Here is a 21,286-nt window from a genome sequence, read left to right as displayed (position 1 = left end):
TAAAATATCCAATGGTTTAATTAAAATGTTATGCCCAAGTGATTGGGTGTGTGGTTATGTGCGAGTGCACATCTGAATTGGAAGGATATATGACACATGTCCTCAACTGGTGAAATGAAACTAGAACAAGTATATGAATATGAACTTGGCTAATGGCAAAGTAAATAATGACATAAATACATGGAATGAAAAACTATGTCGTATATAAATAATAGAAAAATAACAACAACATTTTTTCATTTTAAAAATTTCCATTTGTTTCTTCTAGTTTCGCTAAGAAAAACTTTCCGACGACTCTGATTGCCTGGCAATAAAGGACGTCAACAAATATAAATGTCAGCAGCCACTTGTTCCCGCGTAACGACTAAAATGGGTCCCAGCAACAAATCGAAAACAACCTCTGGCACAGAAACTTCATCGACAATAAAACTGGGTCGTCTTTGTGGTGGTGGTGTGACCAATGGCTATACCAACGGTCGTAGCACAAACGCCGGCAGCGAATCCTCAGATCCCCTAGAATCAGACTATAGTGAGGAGGCTGACGAAGAGGAGGACACTAAACACAGTAATCGTACTGAAAACAATTATGAAGACATTGATAATAACGATGAAGAGGACGATGATGATGAGGAGGACGACGACGATGAGGAAGAGGAAGACGACGAGGATGATGATGGTAATGAAACAGACGATGAAGAAGATGATAGCACAGAAGATAATAGCAGTGTAGAAACAGCCAAAGGTGTTAGGAAATATAGTTTGGATGATTATCAAATTATAAAAACAGTTGGTAAGTTGATTTGTATGTATGAATATGTATTTATTATTTGAAATTATTGTGTATATAGAATGGGTTGGGTGGGATAGAGTAATTAAGTAAATTTAAGTAAATGATGCACCAAACTTCCAATATTTGTCCGATTTAGACAACATTTTGCACATCGTATAGATTTATGTTCAGTTTGATGTCTGTGAAGTTTTGTTGAAATCGGTTCAAATTTAGATACAACATCCATATATAGCTTCGTCGAATTTTATGTAAATTGTGCACCAAACTCCCAATGTTTTTCCGATTGAGACAAAATTTTGCACAGCTACTGAATTATGTCCAGTCTGTGATGGTTTGTTGAAGTTGGTTCAGATTTACATATAGCTCACAAAAACAATTTTGATCGATTTTGTACAAATGGTACACCAAAAAAATCCAAGTCTGCCCGATTGGTATTCACATTTTCATAGATTTCAGAATATCTATGTAGATCACTAATTAAATTTCATATCTTGTATGTACCCAAAGTGGAGAAGGGTATCATATAGTCGGCCCGACTTTTGATCCAGTATTTTTTGTAACTGTATTATGAAAAAATCTGTTAATAAATAAAAAATACTGGTTTTGTCATTTTTTTTTGTCGCACTAGAGGTCGCAATTAGGAGGTCATCTTGATCTGGAGCATGGCTCTTTTTATGACAATAGGCCAATATTTAGCGTGTCAAATATACCCAGACTTTTGTGTGAAAATGGAAATGAAGGACATAGTCTGGATATGTTGACATTATATCCAAATGGATACTCGATTGTGGGAGTTATACGTAAATAGGGGTATACCTATTCTGATATTGTTTAGTATTACCATTACCACATTAGAGGGCAAAAAATGTCGCGCTGATCGCATTCAAATTTTACATGAAGTTCCGGTTATGGTCAAGGGCGACCCTTATAATTTTCAGTGATGATCGATTTAGGGGATCAAATGGACAGCAAACTTTATATTTATCTGGATTACTAATTGCTCTAGAGGCCAGTAGAACACTACGCCAAAAAGTTCTAGGTACGCTTATGCTAAAAAATCACGTAGAGGAACGATATTAATATTTATGATTTGTTGTCCTCTGCATATCAATATGTAGTCAAAATACGGTAAATTTTATTGGAAAAGGTTCCAAAACCTTAAAAATATCATTATCGATATGACTCCCTCAATATTTATATAGATATATAAAACCATATATAGGGTTTACATCAGCCTCAACCCAATGTTTATTGTTACAATTTAACTTTTTCTCTTTCTCAACACTGTGCGGTTTGTGAATCCCCACAACAACTTCATTGTGTAATACTATTTATTGGCTCGCTGGAGATCATAAACACAGTCAGTGGTGGCAGTTTATTATATTTTAATTGAGCTATCAACATTCATAGATTCATTATTTTTTTCTCTCTAAATGTTTATCTTCTCCCATAAAAGTTTATTGACCACACACAAACATCGCACATCTACATATATGTATATTGTATATTCCATATTTCCAATCGGGAGTTTTTCAGCTGCAGCACTCATATTCAGTCGCATATATATCTTTCAATACATTTTGTGATTGCAAAATGATTGAATGATCTTGAGGCCTTGAATTTTTTGTTATTATTTTAGTTATTCTTGTTATTTTCAACTAAACGAAATATCTTTGTCCAATATTCCATGAAATCGTATGAAAAATCTTAAATAAACAGGGAAAAAAACAGAAACATATTTTGATATTTAAATGTTTGTTTTTGTAAATTTTCATTGTGAGTTCCCCCAGCGATGAGTCAGTCGGCCAGCTCCTTGCTGCTGCCTGTCAGTCTCCCTTGCTCATAGAGGTTTATTTTTCCAATGAATTGCATGATCATCTCCAGACTTTGGGTCGTGTTGAAGTGTGAAGACATGCCGTGTGCCATAGATGTAAACATTTTCATGTAAGAATGAACGAACGAACGTAGGAACACCTCATCTCACCTAATCATGGGGGGATATTTAATTGTTGCACATCATTTTTGCGCAATACAGTTATTTAGGACAAGGTAATAATAGCGATTTTTTTATAGAGTGAATAAGATTTATAAAATTCTACAAGCTGTTAGTAAATATCATTCGATTCGATTTGCCTTTGATTGGATTCATTAAATTGGGGAAAAATTTTTTGGGCGTATGCACACGAGTGTGATGTCTGTTTTTAGATTGCGACAGTCATTCATCCGTTAATTGAGAATACGTCACAATTTATACTCCTACTCGTTATTTTTTATGAGAGAAGATAAATTCTATAGAGCATGTATGAATAATCGCCCAGAACTTTTGTTGTGACATTTTGCTAAACGGTCATTTTGAAATATTTTCACACATATTTGTTATGGAAAATTTTTGCGCAATATTGCTATGTTTGTTATCAAAATTATGGCAAGAAAGCCATTTCGTCATACACGAGTAATACCATGAAATAATTATGCCATGGAGTAATACAAACCTTCTAAATCTGAGAAATCAGGGTTGCTGGTGAAAGGGAATCTATTTAGTAAAATTGCCTATGATTATAGGCAATTTTACTCAAAGAGGTCATAGAAATTAGTAAACAGATCTGCGTGAAATACAAACTCGATATTTATTGGTTGATAAAATATTACGACCTGATATCAATGGATCAAATCGCTTCAAATTAATTTTATGGAATTTATTTTATATTTTATTTGAAATTTGTATATGAATTCCATATTAAAAAGGGTAGCCATTATCAATTTCTCAAATGAGACTACCTTCCATAATTATGCCATGAACATGCGGTTGGGCTTGTTTTTCGTGTGAACCCTTGATTCATATATTGTATATGGCATTTATATCGAAATAATTTGGAAAATACATATGCGAATTTTATAACACAATGCAGAGGTCAGTAACAGTGTCTAAAAAAGAAGAAACAATGGAATGCAAAACTAACAACACAATCGAGTGAGTGATGAGACGGCGATTGTTAGCAAAAGAGACAGTAGTCAAACGGTTGCAAAACTAACAACCACCTAGTGAGGGGAGAGACGGAGGACGATCCAAAAGCAAAATATTGCTGAATAATGAAGGGTCGAGGTGTTTCTTTTTGGAAAAAAGTGGCTTTCTTATGATTAACACATTTTTTATTTTTATTTTAAGCGAGGTACATCTGCAATATGGAAAAAATAAACTATGAATAAAATGATGAAAATATTCATTATTTATTTTTTTTTGTGGGAGGCAATGGAACGAGTTGGCCGATAAGTCTCATATTCTACAATTATATATGTTTTTTATTGGAGGAATACATTTGTTTTTGCGAGAGAGGGAAACAATGATCGCAAATTGTGCTAAGGAATATAGTGGTGATATTAATGAAATGTTGATTTTTTTTGGCAAAAGTAGTGGCTATTTCATGATCATAGCGAGACAGGTACAATATGAAAAAAATATGAATGAAATTATGAAAATATTATTTTTTGTGTGGGAGGTAATGGAACAAGTGGACCGATAAGTCTCATCTTCAAACATTATGCATGTTTTTTTCTTTGGGAGAAAAAACATTTGATTTTGTGAAAAAGAGGGAGAAGAATAATGAGCGCTAATAGGGGAAAAGAAAAGCGAAGTAGGAAAATAATTGTGACACTTGACACTTTGTGGGGGAGGTTCCAGAAAGAATGGATATTATGATGTGCTAAGATTGGAATAAAGTGGATATTCAGTTCGCTCCTTATGAGATTTTTGAGACACATTTTTGTAGTAGTAAAGTGTCCTTCCCCATGTAAATTTTCATGATATTCGGGTAAAAATTGGAGCCCCCAGAGCAACCAGATTATGATCAGAACCGACTCTACATGTAAAATTTTCCACGGACGGGCACAAATGTCGAGATCAATTCAGTTGGTCGAGATATGATAGGTAAAAGTGAAATGTGGAACTAGGACCAGTATTTCACGGCGTTACAAACTCCTGGGCTGCACAAACTTATAATAGCCTTACAACATAGTTGAACATGGTGTAAAAAGTGGAAGACAAAATATGTAGTAAAAAAAACAAAGAAAAACAATATTCTTTAAATACAACATTTTAATGACTGAATTTCAAAATTCCACTGTGCGTTAATTTCACATCTTCACTGTAACACAAATGGCACAAAGTGTACCAAACCAAAGTTATTATTTACCACAAATCTATTGCAATTTTTTCCTGCTGAGGTATAGAGTGCGCAAATGTTATTGTTTGTGTTGTGTTGGATGATATCTTTTTGGATTTTTTTGTTTTTGTTTATGTGTCAGGTAAAATGAATTTCTTGTTTGGTTTTTGCATGGACACCCCATGTTTATTGTGTCAGTGATGATAGTTTTATATTCAATTAAGGAAAATACAATTTGTGGCTTTTGTTTTTCATCTACCATTTAATGCAGACATGCATACGTTGAGTCAGCTATATAAATGAATGAATGTGTTTTCATAGTCACAGCCATATACAAATGGATAATCGGCAAATTTATTATTTTAAGATGGGTCGTTCTAGAAGTTTAAGTTTAAGATATCGAATTAAGACAAATGTACTCATATAAATATATTTATAACAATATATATATATAAATCTTGATAAACCTTTCAAAATTTTAAATCGTCACAAAGATATCCAATACATTCGGGTAGTTTTCAGTTCATGAGCCTTTTTTATTTTATCTTTTTTTCTTCTTCACTTGTATGTTGGTTTCTTTAATTTATTATATCTTCTTTGTGGTACGTATGTATCTTTTTTAACATAAATAACGTTGATATCTTTAAGTTTTCTATTTAAAAGGAAAACAAGTTGAGTGCACAAGATATGCTTTTCATTCATTCATTACGATGTGAAGAGCAATTAATAGTGTGTCACATCAATTGGCCACCACAATTAAACATTATTTTCTGTAAATGTCTCTCTAGTGGCTTAGCGATCGTTTAGCGTTCGAAAATATTTTTCATGTCGGATTTTATTTGCTTTTGGCTTAGACATTGCATTTAAAGTTTCCTTTCCTGGGAATTGAGTGTTGGCTGAGACATTAAATATTTGACGTTGGAAGAGAAAGCATTAATCATAGCGTTTAATGTTATAAAGTTATTACATAGTATGCCGATAATTATATTTTACGTGCATATAAATATAGCTGATATAAGGATGAAATAAACTCAAGTGCCAAAGCTTCCTAAAATACCGAAATGTTGGAGGTATTTTTATGTGGAAGCTATCGTAAAAGGGTGATTAATATTGGTAGGGATTTGGATTATAATTTGGTAGAAAATCTCCCTAGTAAATATTATCACAATTGGTGCATATTTTTGTACCCCGTATTATATGGGATTTTCGAGGTTTTGAACACGTTTTCAAACGAATTAACATAATTTGATATATTGGGTTCTCATGGGGTTTCAAATCATCCCACTAAAAATATTAAAACAGGCCCAGGTTTTGGTATAGCTCCCATATAACGCTACCAACAAAGTAACTTTAAATTCTCATTTTATTTTCTGCTATAGAATACAATTTCCATTGTATGTGTGTGCCTTATGTCAGCAACCCAGCTGCAGTATGGCATTATATTAAATTATGGAGAACAAATATTATATTTAATCGAATTAATATAAAATAATTGAAGTGATTTTATACAATAATTATAAAATTAAAAAACCTTCCACAATAAAAACATAAATTAAAATTCTGCACACAAAAACAATTGCTCAATATAAAATAACAGATTCCATTATAACCCTGAAATATAATTAAAATCTTATACAAAGTAAACCTAAGGCTATAAAATGAAGGTCGATGTTCGTTTTTAAATGCTTTTCAATTAAATCCCCAACACATATATACACACAAACCAGAACTATACGAGATCAAAATGTGGCAACATCAATAGCATCAACATATATCCAGGTCAAGTACTCCTCATCAAAAAGTATATATGTATATATCCATTGTTGCAACTTTATGGCATCGTTTGTTCGTACGTATGTATGCTTGTTGGCCACAAAAACGTGAATATAAACACGAAACGTTGTTCTTACGGTGAAAGAGTTCATACCATGAAATTTATTATGGCAGATGGCATAAACGCTGGAAGGAGCCGTTTATTGTAATGTGTCTTTACGATGCTGTTTGTTTTTTCTGTTTTTGTTAAAGAAACATTTGTAATTTGCCACCATTTACTTACATGCCGTGTGTGTGTGTTCGCGAGTATTTACAACCGATGTTGGGTGAAATTTATGGAAAATGTCAAACATTCACAATTGCAAGTAAACACTAATGCTTTTGAAAAGAGAGGTTGAAATGCATTTTTGAAAAGTGTGTGCAAAATACATATAGAAAACATGGAACGTAAAGAAAATACGAAGATGATATCATTTGCTAACCTTCCGTTGCTAATCATGTAATACACCTTGTGGTGGAGGGTTTAAAAATGTAATATTTTCACTAAAAATGATCAATATTTGTCAATTTTGAGGGTAGCCCCTATATAACCTGGTACGAAATTTCGGTAATTTTTTTGGAATTTCGACACGATATATGTTTCGAAGTAACATCCATAGAGTGGTATTCCCCAACATTCTGTATTTTTTGGCAGGGGTTTTTAACAGAATTGGCTCCAGTTTGGCATTTTGGATTTTAATTGGGTAGAAAATTTGCCTACTAAATATTATCAATATTGGTCCATACAGTATTTTCAAGACTTTGGAAACTCTTTTCAACCGAATTAACTATAATTTGATATTTTGGCTTCTCATGGGGTGTCAAATTGTAATTAAAATTAAAGGTTTTAGGTTAGGCTTTGGGATGTACAGACACTAATTATGACTGCAACACTCGGAGACTTTCCGGTCCATTGTGATCATCCAAGAAGAATGAAAGAGAGAAGAAGTAATGAATGATGTAAAAAAGAAAGTAGGTAATAGAATGTGTCGATGGTTATAGAAATTAGAAAAAAACATACCACGTGCTCAGGTTGCTCTACCCCAACCATTTTAGGTTTCTGATGATGTTATAGGTTATAGCAGGTTCCATAGTTAGACACGATGGAAAGTTAACACCCACATTGCCGTCGGTAGGCCAGAACTGGACAATGACACAGAAATCAGCAACATTATGGTCCCATTTAATGGTAAAAACCCTGATATAGCAGTGCCCAGTAATAACTTCCTTCATTACTCTAATTTCAGTTTTCCTCGAGTTCAACAGTGAATTTGTTCATTTGGCTGACAGTGTCGGCCATACAGATCTTGACACCTTGCACTTAGGTTCGTTGTGCCAAAATTTATTGGCTCTTTCGCCAAAGAACAAATGGTTGGTTTGATTGTGTCAGCGATTGCTAGATCTGTACATTTAGATCCTCGTCTAGCTAATTCTTCTGTATTTTCATTATCCTCGCAGTCGCAATGTCCTGGTATCCAATAGCTGTTTGTTAATGTTTCCAAAGTGGGTCAATTTTAATAATGTGCTCTACAATGAGAACCTAAAATACCAAATTACAGCCAATTCGGTTAAAAACGTGTCAAAAATCTACAAAGTACCACATACTGGTTGGTGTGCCGTTATATGGAGGCTACCCTGAAGCTTGGCTCAATATTAATAATTTTTGGTAGGGATAATCCATTATATGAAGACTGTAGAGACCATCGCATATAGTACAATCACAATTATGTCGTCGGAATAACTGGACATATTCGTCGTCGATCTCATAAAGTATTTATCCTTGATCGGCGTTAAATTCTAAGTCGATCAGACACAATTTTGTTTAATCGGTCAACGTTTTTGTATATTCTTCATATTATAAGAAGTCCTATCCTTTCTGCTTTCGTTTTATTTTAATTCAATGTATATAATTCTAAGAAGTATATGCTGTGTTCTTTCAAATGTCACTATGTTATTATATATGTATGTATATTTTTGAAATACTAGGTAAGAATAGTCCAACATTCAACACTTACAATTTTATTTTCTTCCTTCGTTTGTTCGTTCGTCATAAATCGTAAGTCATTTGAAAAGTTTACTCTGTGGTTAACAAGGTCCCTTCCGGCGGATGACTTTTGTTTCATATTTCCATTTCATGATTGACAGACATCTTTCGGTAAAACTCAAAATTGAAATTGAAATAATTATTGGCATAAATACAAGGCTAATGCTGACACTCCTGTCCAATGCCTGAATGACGATGTCATTTTGCAAAATAGTAAAACAAATGAATGTACATACGTCATTTTGTAGTTGTAGTTGTCCCATTTATGTTGGCCTTGTGTCGAACGCCCAAAGCAATACCAACTTAAATTGAAACACTTGTTGGGCGGCCATAGAAATCGGTTATGAATGACTGACGACTGAATGAATGAATCCTAAAAGGGGACGGAAACATTTTGTTTATTATGTATGTTTTCTTTTTGCGTTGTTACGACACTGTACTGTAAGAGATTGACTGACTTCTGAAGGAATGTCCCCCGGTTGAACGAGTATCAAACAGAATGAATGTCAAACATAACACAAGTAAAGCCAACATTCATCACCTCAAAAATAAACAATGTTGTTTAGTAGTGTCGTAGAACACAAACAGCGTTCGCACATCCGAATCGGTGTGCCGGAGGTACATTGTTGAAAATTGTTGTGTGGGAAATGTTGTTGATGTTCCATAGAAGAGATTCATAAAAAGCAAATAAAAAATGTTCACCACGCACAAATCGCCAAACCTATCCGCACACATTGCAAATGTTTTGTTATTGTTGTTGTGTTTTGGTTTTTGTATAACACTGAAGAACATTTATGCAGAATTTTGAAATGTTTATTAAGAAAGATGTTGACCCCAATTCAAACGCATCTTGCATGAATTGATCAACGGCAACACATGTCATTTTTATTTATGGCCAACAGAAAAAGTAACATTTTGTAAAACAAAACGTGAAACAGTTGCATTTTATAAAACAGCCACAAGAATATATAAATTAGATCCAATAAATTTTAAAAGTGAGCATAAACAACTTTCTGTGGGAAAAAACAAGCATATTCTGAGAAGAAATAAAACAAACAAAATCAGTTTACAATTAAGATAAAGATTATTATTCAAACATCAACTTCAAAGAAAATTATTTTTTACATTAAATAGAAACATTTTAAGGAGTTGAACGGACAATAGGGTATTCCAAGCACTATGACTGAAATTGCGATTTTAGCGGTATAAACATTTCACCAAATTGGTAGTGTGATAGAAAAATGAATTTGAGAAAAAATAGGAAGGTCACGCCCACTTAATGTTGAATATTTTAGGGGTGATGAGTACGTTTTTGGCTTGAACATTTGTCCATAAGTCGGGCTTAAGAAAAATTTCCAGACGCTTCGGTCTTGTGTGCAGTTTTTCCAATTTTAAAGGCTTTATTTTGAAATGTTGTATTCCACTTCTTTTAATTGAATTCGTGGCCCTTCTGCATTGGCTCGCTTTTATATGCCTTTTAAGCAGGGGCATCGTCCTCACAATATGACCTAACCAGGTCATATTGTGAGTCGCTGCAGCTCGATACGACTGACTATGTCGATGTCCGAGAATAGATGTTACAACTGATGGTTAATTCGACAGCGATATTCACCGTAGACGCAGATCGGCTCATAAATTTTTTGGAGAATTTTTCTCTTAAACACTCTAAGAACTGTCTCATCTGCTTGCGTAAGTACCCATGCTTCAGATCCATATAACATCACGGGTAGTATCAGCGTCTTGTAGAGTGTGAGTTTGGTCTGGCGGGAGGTGGCCTTGCTTTTGAGTTGTTTGCTCAGAACATAGTAGCATCGGTTGGCCATCACTATCCTTCTCCGAATTTAAAACTGATGCCATTCGTTTTATTTATGGCGTTACCAAGGTATATAAAATCTTTCACTACCTCGAAGCTGTAATTCTCAAGTTCCACAGTTGGTCCGAGTCTATTCGACGTCTTGGGCGTTGATACCATCTGTTTGGTCTTCTCACCATTTACTGCCAGTACTACTTTGAGCCATCTCAATTCGTTCAAAGGTGAATGTTACCGCTCGCAATGTTCAACCCATAATGTAGATGTCATCGGTGTAGGCCAGTAATACATGTATGCTGATTGGTACACAGAGCGTCATTTATGTTCACCTTTGCATCTCTTATGACCTTTTCCAATAGGATGTTAAACAGTCAAAATACAAACTGTCACCTTGTCTGAATCCTCGTTCAGTTTTGAAGAGCTCCGAGAGGTCCATTCCGACTCTGAACTTGTGGCAGTGAATGTTTTCCTGCATAGTCGTATTAATTTTGTAGGAATGTCAATCGCAGACATGCCCTTCAACACTTCTGAGCGGATTGAGCTGTCGAATGCGGCCTTATAGTCAACGAATAGGTCATATGCGGTTTCTAGGCGCTCGTAAAATATGTATTTGGTCTGTGTATTACTATACTTATTTTTCAAATCAGTATGCTGGGGCTCTGCAAAACGTAATGACAAACATAACTGTATGTTCTGCAGAGCTTCAACGAACCGATTAGAAAATTTAAGGTACATTAAACACAAAATGTTAATGTCTTGGTGGCTAATTGATATTTCCACGACGAGAAATTACGTGATCAGTAAATGTATCTTGCAACAATGTCATATTAGCTCGAGTTGTGTGGCATGTGGCACCGTATTGTTGAAACCACATATTCTCCAAATCGAAAAGGCAAGGCAAAAAAGTGGTTTATCCTATGATCACTAACGCTCCGAATTGACTGTGACAGTCGTTTTATAATCATTTTTGTAGAAGGAAGGTTTAAGGACACCTTCGGACCAAAGAGCACACCAAACAGTAACTTTTTCTGGATGTAATGGTGACTGTCCAATTACATGAGAGTTGTCAGTTGGACGATATGTGGGTGTGGCAGAATTACAATTTTTGTAGTAGGTTTTGATAATTTTTCAAGAAAAAAAATTGGTCTAACAGATAACCAATTTCAGTCCCACAAAATGGATAACCCTTTATATAACCACTATGGCCATACAAAGCTACGACCTACAAAATGTGGAAAGTTCATGAAATCGATTTCTTATCATTGTTTCTTTATTGCAAAAATTGGAATTTACTTGAATAAAAATTTTTCCGGTGTTTATTTATTTTTAACGGCAACAAAAAAATTTCAATATATGACTTTTGTAGATTTTTTAATTTTGTGATTTTCTTGGAAAATTATATTTTATTACGTGAAATATGTAAGGTGTATAAGGTGAAATGACATTAAACTTTTGGAAACGGAAGTTTCTGAGTTGAATGGAACATTTCGTATTAATTAAACATTTACTGCATTTACGTTGGGGCAAATGTACGTTATATGGATTTTTTGATTTCGTTCTCATGATGATTGAATGCCATTTTAATTAATTTTTCAATACATTAAGAAACTAGTAAACAATTTTTAAACATTTCCAAATTACATTTTTGTACAATTACCATTTTCACAATAATCAGGGACATTGCTGAGCTTTGACCGACTTATTTACATTTAACTAAATTGACATGTTTTGTAAATATTTGGATAAATAATCGTTTTCAATAATAGTTTGCTTCGTTTTTTTTTTCTTTGTTCTGTTTATTTAATAAATGCAATGAAAACACGCATCAATAGTTTGTTTACCTCCAAGATTTCGTCTTTGCAATATTTTCATAGAGACCATAAAATATGTTCGTTTGTTTGTTTATACACATTATGAAGCAACGTGATTCCTACACCGCGAAAATATTTCACTTAATTGTCGGGACCGTGTAAATAAACTTGTGACAGGCTACTATACTTTGTAAAAAAATAGACGGAGACGAACGAACGTATGAAAGTATCGATGGTAAAGGCAATTGAAGAGGTGTTCGTTCGTTTTGCGGTCGGCTGTAAAGGCCGAATGTGTCAAAATTCACTTGTCAAATTTTGATTTTTTGTTATTTCTTCATTTAAATACGTTTCATTATTATTAATGTTGATGTTGTTAAATGCGTTTTTAGGTCATTTTTATTTTAATAAATAAATTTCCATTCTCTCACACAGAGCATGTTCGGCGATTTTACATCCGTTAGACGACAGTATAATTTCGGTGGCAAAGATCGGCAACAGTTCTTCCAAACAAGACAAACACACGGCCAGACAGCCAGTGCAATGGGCAATATGCCAATGCTTCAGACGTTAGTTAATATTTTGGTTTCTGTTTCTGTTTTTTTCGTCTCTGTTTTTGAATTTTAATTTAATATATTTTAATATTTGGCATATGGCTTCTCAGAAATGAACAACAATCATTAAGATTTCTTTGATGGTGTGAGTGTCTGTGCGCGCGTTAAAATCTAGTATATGTGTCGCTTTGTTCCTAGTACATTCGTATGGGAAGGGGTCTATCTTTTGTATCTGTTGCTGCAAATATTGATCAGTGAAAATCGTCGTCATACGCAAACACACAAAAGACACTCAAAAATAAAAAAAAATAATTGTGAAACTGACAAAAATAAACCATCATCATCCATGCCATCAGTTCGGCCATATGGCCTGAGAACGTGTATCGAAAAATGGCAGCAGTAGCAGCATCAAAGCTATACTATAGTATAAGCGCCAAATATTCTAATACAACGAACAACTACATACCTACCAACCGACTATCAACCATGTGGGAGACATATCAATCTAGACAATCTGACGACATTAAATTTCTGATACAACAGCAACAACAACGGCAAAACAACCAAAAAATATTTATTATTACTCCAAAAGAATTTCAACGGATTTCGCATTGTTAATTGCCAAATAATCGTTGTGTGAAAATATATAATTCATATTGAGTTGTTATCGTTTCACAAGTGTGGTGCGATGATGGACAAATATTGCAATTTTATTCTTATTTTGTGGTTTTTATCTTTATGTGGGTTAAGTTTTGTGGAAATTGGGCCAACGGTATTTTCCTTGACATCATTTAGCATCATGCAAGGAAATGGGATTATGGTGGATATTTAAAATTTTATGACTTTTGAATCGATAAAAATATAAAGGAGGACTATCGTTATAACATATTTGAAACAAGGAACTTGTTATTTTTGTTTATAATACTACTTACGAAAATTGGAAATAGAATGATATGCCATACCTTGAGAAAGGGAAATTTTATAATATGTATTACTGTAATAACCTAAACAATAAATTATTGTGTATGTCAGGAAAAAATATGAATACAAATTTATCATAACTAAAATTGCGCGAATATTTACATATGGGATGTAACATGTTAGTTAACGGAGCCATATATTCGTATGAGGCCGATCCAAAGATATCAAACATAACTTCTATTTGTGAGTCTGTGCAAAATGTCGGTAGTTTTGCACCCTCTGGGGTGGTAATGGTAATATTAAAAAAATCTATTTTAAATACTTAATATGGATTTATAGATTAGGTGGTTTCAAAAGTAAATATAAATAAAACACATATAAAATATTTGTTAATGATTTTTAAATAAAATTTGTCATTCCGTTTGCAACACCTCGAAATATTGACCGGAGACCCCATATGGTATAGATTCTTAATCAGAATAAAATTCTATATCGATTTACATATGTGCGTCTATCTGTCACTCCGAAATCACGGTAGAGGTCGTAATATTTAAGATAGAGCTCTGAAATTTTGCAGAGCATTGCTAGTACACGTTCTCCAACCAGCTTGGCTGTAATTTTGTGTTCTCTTTGTATAACACATTTCCCTACTATACATTGTTAATATTGACCCACGTTTAAGTGTGGTCCAATATGGGGATTTTTGACACGTTTTTTAATCAAAAGTCGGCAATTTGGTATTTTGGGTTCTCATAATGGGTTCGTACTAAAAAATATTAATATTGATCCAAGTCGGTATTTTGAGAATTTTGGATACGTTTTTCGACCGAATTGGATCTAATTTGGTATTTTGTATCCAAATTGGCTGTCCAATTTCACTACCAAAAATATCGATATTGATTTCCGTTTTATTATAGCCCCATAAAACGGTAGTCCCATCATTAGATATATTTTTCTTTTCATCTTTTTCTAAAGTATTTGTCGGTATTTACCTAGGTCCTAGGAACCCCTATTATTTTTTAGATATTTTGATTGTCATCCTCATGGTGGAGGGTATAAAAAGTTTGGCCGTACCGAACTCAACATCATTTTTACTGGTACAGTAAAATCCCGATAATTCGTAACCCCGTTAATTCGTAAACCCTGCTTATTCGTAACAAAATGCCGGTCCCTTAGACAAACCGCGATAATTCGTAAAAATCCCATACATTTCGGTCCCCTCGATATTTCGTAACTTTTATTATTTTAACGTTGATCGATCGGGCTATTCACATTTTTCTGCAGCTCAGTGAATTTATTTCAAATGTCACAAAACGGTCGCACTACAAGGCACTATATATTTCCATAAAGCTCATTAATGAGTGTATAAATTGATGTAGCGAGTCGCTACCACATCTCGCAAAAAATAGGTAAATTTATGGAGCTTAAGGAATCACTTGTCGCATGGTTTTGGCAAAGCTGTCAATCGAATATGCTAATTGGAGGAGTGATTATGAGAGAAACGTTTGCCTCTAGATTGGGCTTACACAATTTCAAAGTCAACAAAGGATAGGTCGATCGCTTTAAGAAAAGGCACAGCTTTCAGGAAAACAATGTCTTTGAAGAGTAATACGTGCCATGGTGAAATAAGAATTAACTTTTTGTTGGTCACAATGATTTGATTTTAAGATGATTTGTTTTGAAAAAATAAAAATAACAAATATACGTACGTAAATATGTATGTATACTCACGATTGAATAAAAACCTCGTTAATTCGCCCCGCTAATTCGAAAACCTCGTTAATTCGTATAATACCGTCGGTCCCTTGACATTACGAATTATCGGGATTTTTCTGTTTTACAAAGTTTTATGTATGAAACAATAAACCTTTTAAATGACCTCCACGCGAACTATTACAAGCATTGATTCTTTTGAGTTAATGTTCGGCCACGTTTTGACACATATTGGGCAGTATTTGAGCCATAACTTGGCGAATTTTGGTTTTAGGTGCTCAAGGGATGATCATAACATGAGTTTTCTCCCAGGAGAATTTTTATAAACACAGTATTTTTCGTCGCCCCATAATGGTGTCAAATCGCATGACCAATTCGCCAGTTGATATTGCTACAACGAGAATTTACACGGCCAATAAGGCCACATATAATCCAAGTCGTATTCTTCAATAGCAGGCAAACAAGTCGGTTATCATATGACAATAATTCCAGAAGTTCCACAAGCGGACACACATCTGAGGCTTGTATTTCGATTACAAATTGTAATGCATAGACAGGCGGGCGGATAGTCACACTCAGGGATAGTTCGTATGACGAATTTTTAGGTTTTCGACTGTCAAAAAGGTGTAAACGTCGAAAACGTCATATACCTATATAAAATGTAGTAAATGTAGAAAACGTCATTTATTCGAATATTATTACCATATACCGTAACTATTTACGTAACTATTTCTGACGGACCATCTATGGTCACACTAGATCCCCTGCTGTTTTTTAGTTACGCTGGTCTAGGAACAATATTTCCTGGGGCCAAAAAAATGTATAATACCGTTTGTGGGGTGTACAAAATGAAATTATATTAACAATGTTTCCCAATAATACTTTGTAACCTACTGGGTACCAGAAATACTAAATTTCATATAATTTTGATCCAAAATGTTCCTAAAATCTCGAAATATCAGAATTAGTGTGTATCGTTGCTATATCAAAAATTGATAATGATGTGAAAATTTGCTACCCCACCAGAACCAAAAGTATAAAATCAATAGTATTTCAGTTGAATATCTGTCCGAAGAAGCGACAAATTGGAGCACCATTTTATGGGGGCTATATATAAACGTGAAACCACCTTCAAACTTTCCAGCATGAAATTTACAAATAATACCAACATTTTGCATTATATGGCCTAGAAAGACCTCTGTCAAATGTAATTCAATTCGTACCAGATTTTAATATAGGTGCCATATATCACAGAAATTTTGTCCACAAATCACAAAAATTGGAACCCCTGACATATAATACAATGTAGCAAAGAAATTAGCCTAATATAAATGTATTTTTATAGCATTTTTTTCAAATGTTGCCGTTTATATTATCCTCGGCATGTTTGATGTAGTGTCAAAGAATAAGACAAACAAACTAAAATAAAACTAAAAAATCTCGAAACTATAACAAAACAACTAATAATACAAAATATATCTAATGGAACCACAAGGAGATTTTCATAGTGAATTATTTATGTTGACTATGAAGTGGAAAAAATAAATGATTTCGTCAGCACTTCCCCATTTCACACACAAAAATAAAAAACAACGTATTTTTATTAGCTTTCGTCTCCCTCAAAAACTGATTTTTTTTCGAAATTTTCGGGCCTCATTTTCTTGTTAAATTTATTGTCAAACAAATTGTATTGTCAAATTGATTCGAAGCAGACATAAACACAAGCCATATATACGGACGGACGGACAAAGAAGAAAAAACATCAACATTATCTGAAAGTCCAAAGAATATAAATAAAATCAGATATGATTGCACGTTTTAAATATTCTTAAAAATTCTTTAATTTAGAAAATTTTGAAAAGGTGTTAACTGTCATTTTCATTTTTATTTTATTTTGCAAAACCAATATGCGGTATATCAACCACCGCCACATTCTTATGCGATTTCAAATCATAAAATCTCTTAAAAATAAATAATCTCAAAACGATAAACAAATAAAAATTTCAGCTGATTGATTTGTTTATTTTGTACATACATATATAACATACGGAACATATATATAGACGATGTTATATATTGAAGATTAAAAAAAAATGAAAGAAGAAACATAAAATATATGATTTATAAGCAAAAATAATTATTATAGAGGGGAATTTCCGAAATATTTATAGAAACCCCAAATCGTTATTTTTTAGATTTAGATGTCTGGGTGTATTTTTTTACTTTCGTCTAGTTTATTGTTTTTACAATTTATGTATTCAATTAACAAATTTGACTTATGGCATTTGCATTTATTCTTTTTGGAAATAAAACATGAAAAATATTACTTAATGGGTCCATACACAATACTGTTAAACTACCATTGCCGATACGCCCTTGTGTGATATTGAATAATGTGTAATAGTCTCTTCAATCTCTTTTTAATCAAAATTGCAAAAAAAAAATATTATGAGAAGTGTAGCAAAAAATTCCGATGTGATGTAAAGGGGAGATATAATAGGGGTAAATCAAAATACGTGGACGGACAATTTTCCGTTATATGGGGGCTACCCTGAAACTTGGTTCACCATTAGTAATTTTTGGTACGGATATATTTTATTCAATGAGATCCCAAAAAAGTACTAAATTACAGTCAATTCGGTTGGAAAACGTGTCCAAAATACCGAATATTAAGTGGTACCTTTATATTGGGGCTACCCTGAAACTTGGGTCAATATTATTAATTTTTAGTACAAGAATGTGTTATACAATGAAAGCCGATTTGATTGAAAGGCGTGTCTAAAATACCCGAAGTATCGATTATTGCGGGGTACCGTTATATCGGGGCTACCCTGAAACTTGGGTCAATATTAATTATACACCCAATTCGGTGGAAAAACGTGTCCAAAATCCATAGAATACAGAATAATTGGGGGTACCGTTCTATGGGGGATACCCTGAAACTTGAGTTAGTATAAATAATTTTTGGTATGGAGATGTGCTATATAATGAGAACCCAAAATATCAAATTACAGCTACAATGCCTGTGCACAATTTCAGAGCTCTGCTTTAAATGTTGCGATCTCTATCGTGATTTCAACAGACGGAATATATACTTTATGGTGTTGCAAGCAGAATAAAAAAGCGGCTATCTTCGTCCCGGCCGAACATGACACAATGTTTGGATAACTTAGCCAGGAACTTTGACGTAAGAAAAAGACACTATGTTTGAATAACTTAGCTAGGAACTTTGACGTAAGAAAAAAATTAGCGATTCTGGGAAAAAGTATTTCCTTTATCAAGATCCTGCAGTTTCAAATTGGAAAATGCGGCTAATATCATCAATATACCGAGAATTGTGTGTGACATTTATAAGGGAGCTATATTAAAACATGCACCCATAGAAAAAATATTTCTGTGCAGATGTATGCATCCGAAATGTCAAATGGAGGGAAAGTGCGGTTAACACACCGAAATTGGAAAGGCGCTTTTATATGTCAAAGCATAGTCTTTTAGGGATCATTTTCTGGGCAGAGAAAATGCCTTCAAAGCCTTCCGGTAGGAAATGCCTCCAAACCCCTCAAAATACCGAAAATTGTGTGGGTAATTTTTATGGGGGCTATGACAAAAAATGGACGTGTATTAATAATTTTCTAGTCAAGCCTACATTCGGTATGCCAAATTATATTTTATGAATAGTAAATTCAATTCACACTTCGCTTTTTGGGGGGCTGTTTAGTCGTTATCTATATTTCCTTCCTTTCAATTCCGTTGAAAAATCTTTCCAAATACTAATAATCGGAAGTTAACGTTGGGGCGCTATATCCAAAACATATCGGAAATGTTATCCCTAACGTGAGCCGGTATAATCCCGTCTTCAAACTTAATCGGTATACAAACAAAGTCGAGTCTTTACAATAGGTTAGCTTTGTAAATCGATGCAATCGCAAATTAGATTGATATCGCATATGGATGAATTATCCTGCTCTAAGAATATGTATATTCTGTTTAAGATCGAAACCAATTATTTCGATTAGTTACAAACGGAAACGTTCCACTTCAACTACGGAACAAGATATCGCACTCGGAGTATGGATTTTATCTTATCTTACATATTTGATTACAAAAACACACACAAAAATTAGTAACCACTATGCACATGTAAATCCAGACACAACAACCCCTGCACTTTAACTGTTTGTATTATAGTGAACTTTTAGTTAATGAAATATTTAAAACTGTCGGTGGTTCAATTCAAGAAAACAACTTAGTTCCCTTCTAAGATGTATTCATTTTTATATTCGCTCAACCATATTTAAACAATTCATGTTTTATTTCACATCGTAAAATTGAATATCTAACTATTAATAAAATGGTAAATGCATATTAATTTTACATCTTAACTATGTATAAATATTGATTGTTTAAACTTTAAATTAAAAAAAAAACTATAAAGACTACAATAATCATGAAAACACTTTAAACACAAATAATTACACGAGCATTTCTTTAAACAACACTTTCGAGAAAGTTATGCAAAAACCACAGCGAGATGCAAGAAGCAACAAAAAACGAAACAAAACACAACAATTATTTACTCTCGTAATGTCGATTGTCACTCAGGCATTAAACCATTGAACCGGCCAACAAGTTTTCCAGTCGCTTATTGCGCATGCGTGAAAGAAAAGAAGAGACAAAAAATTTACGTTGTTTAGTTGTCTGCGACAGGCTAATGGTTGGATAAATGACTTGTTACTGGTTTCCACACTTTGGATTTTCGTTTTTTGTTTGTTTGTTTGGGTTTGAGATGTAGTAGACAGACGATGGAAAAAAACTGTTGGATGGAAAACTGATGGAGGAAAATTCATGACCGGCGAGACAAATCACCATGACAAAAACTTAAACTCCATCCATCAACAAAGTATTGCTAAATAGGAGCAATGCATATTATTATTACAATGCCTATGTACGAGTATATAATACCATGTGAATAAACTCTTTTTATCTGCAACGATTGACTGTGTGGGAAAAATAAAAACTTTTCTTCAATGACTATGTGGTTGTGTGATAACTTTTATTTATTAAATATCGTTTATTTATCGGATATGTGCTTGTGTATCTATAAATATATATGTTTATTTTTTTTTATCAGGTTTTTCAATAAATAATTTGCGAATTTTCTTTTAGCTGCATATATTTTGGCCGACACGTCGTATCTTTGATGTCATAACAATAAATAATTCAGATTAAGAATTCATTCACCCATAAATGTAGGTTGATTATAATATACATTATATTCATTTCAATATAGAATATATTCAATTTGTGATTTACTTCGATATTAGGTATATATTAAAAAAAAATATATATTAATCAGATTTTTTTAGGAAATTTTTGTAAATATGTATGTCGCCCGCAGGTAGTAATCGAAGTATATTTGATATTGAAAACAGGATATACATGTCTGCATATTTTGATGGTCATTGACACATTTTTAGTTGATATGGCTATAATATCTAGTTTCAGAAAATGAAGTATTTCCTGGTAGGCACACTGAATGTGAGCCACTAGAAAGTGAAAACTGTTTTACCCTTTCAAAATTAACATATAAAACAAAAACAAACCAGTAAGGAAAGTTCAAAAGTCTATGCAAAATGTAATTTCCGTCGGTTCACTTATGAGCCTTGGAGTACAA

General features: G+C 33.4%; 1 protein-coding gene across 1 annotated transcript in view; it reads left to right on the top strand.

The window, feature by feature from the left end:
• Positions 1-274: 274 nt before the first annotated feature.
• Positions 275-21,286, top strand: part of LOC133334503 (cAMP-dependent protein kinase catalytic subunit 3) — a gene marked incomplete at its 3' end in the record, with an annotated part of 34,782 nt that continues 13,770 nt past the window's right edge. Inside the window, exon 1 of the mRNA XM_061542819.1 lies at positions 275-790. Within this exon, the coding sequence (XP_061398803.1) occupies positions 334-790 (457 nt within the window). The remainder of the gene's footprint in view (positions 791-21,286) is intronic.

This window comes from Musca vetustissima, unplaced genomic scaffold, assembly GCF_032173495.1.
Source record: "Musca vetustissima isolate MV318-11 ecotype Yass unplaced genomic scaffold, APGP_CSIRO_Mvet_v1 utg129834, whole genome shotgun sequence".
Classification (NCBI taxonomy): domain Eukaryota; kingdom Metazoa; phylum Arthropoda; class Insecta; order Diptera; family Muscidae; genus Musca; species Musca vetustissima.
The sequence above is the reverse complement of the archived record's forward strand: the minus strand, read 5'-3'. Positions and strand labels throughout refer to the sequence as shown.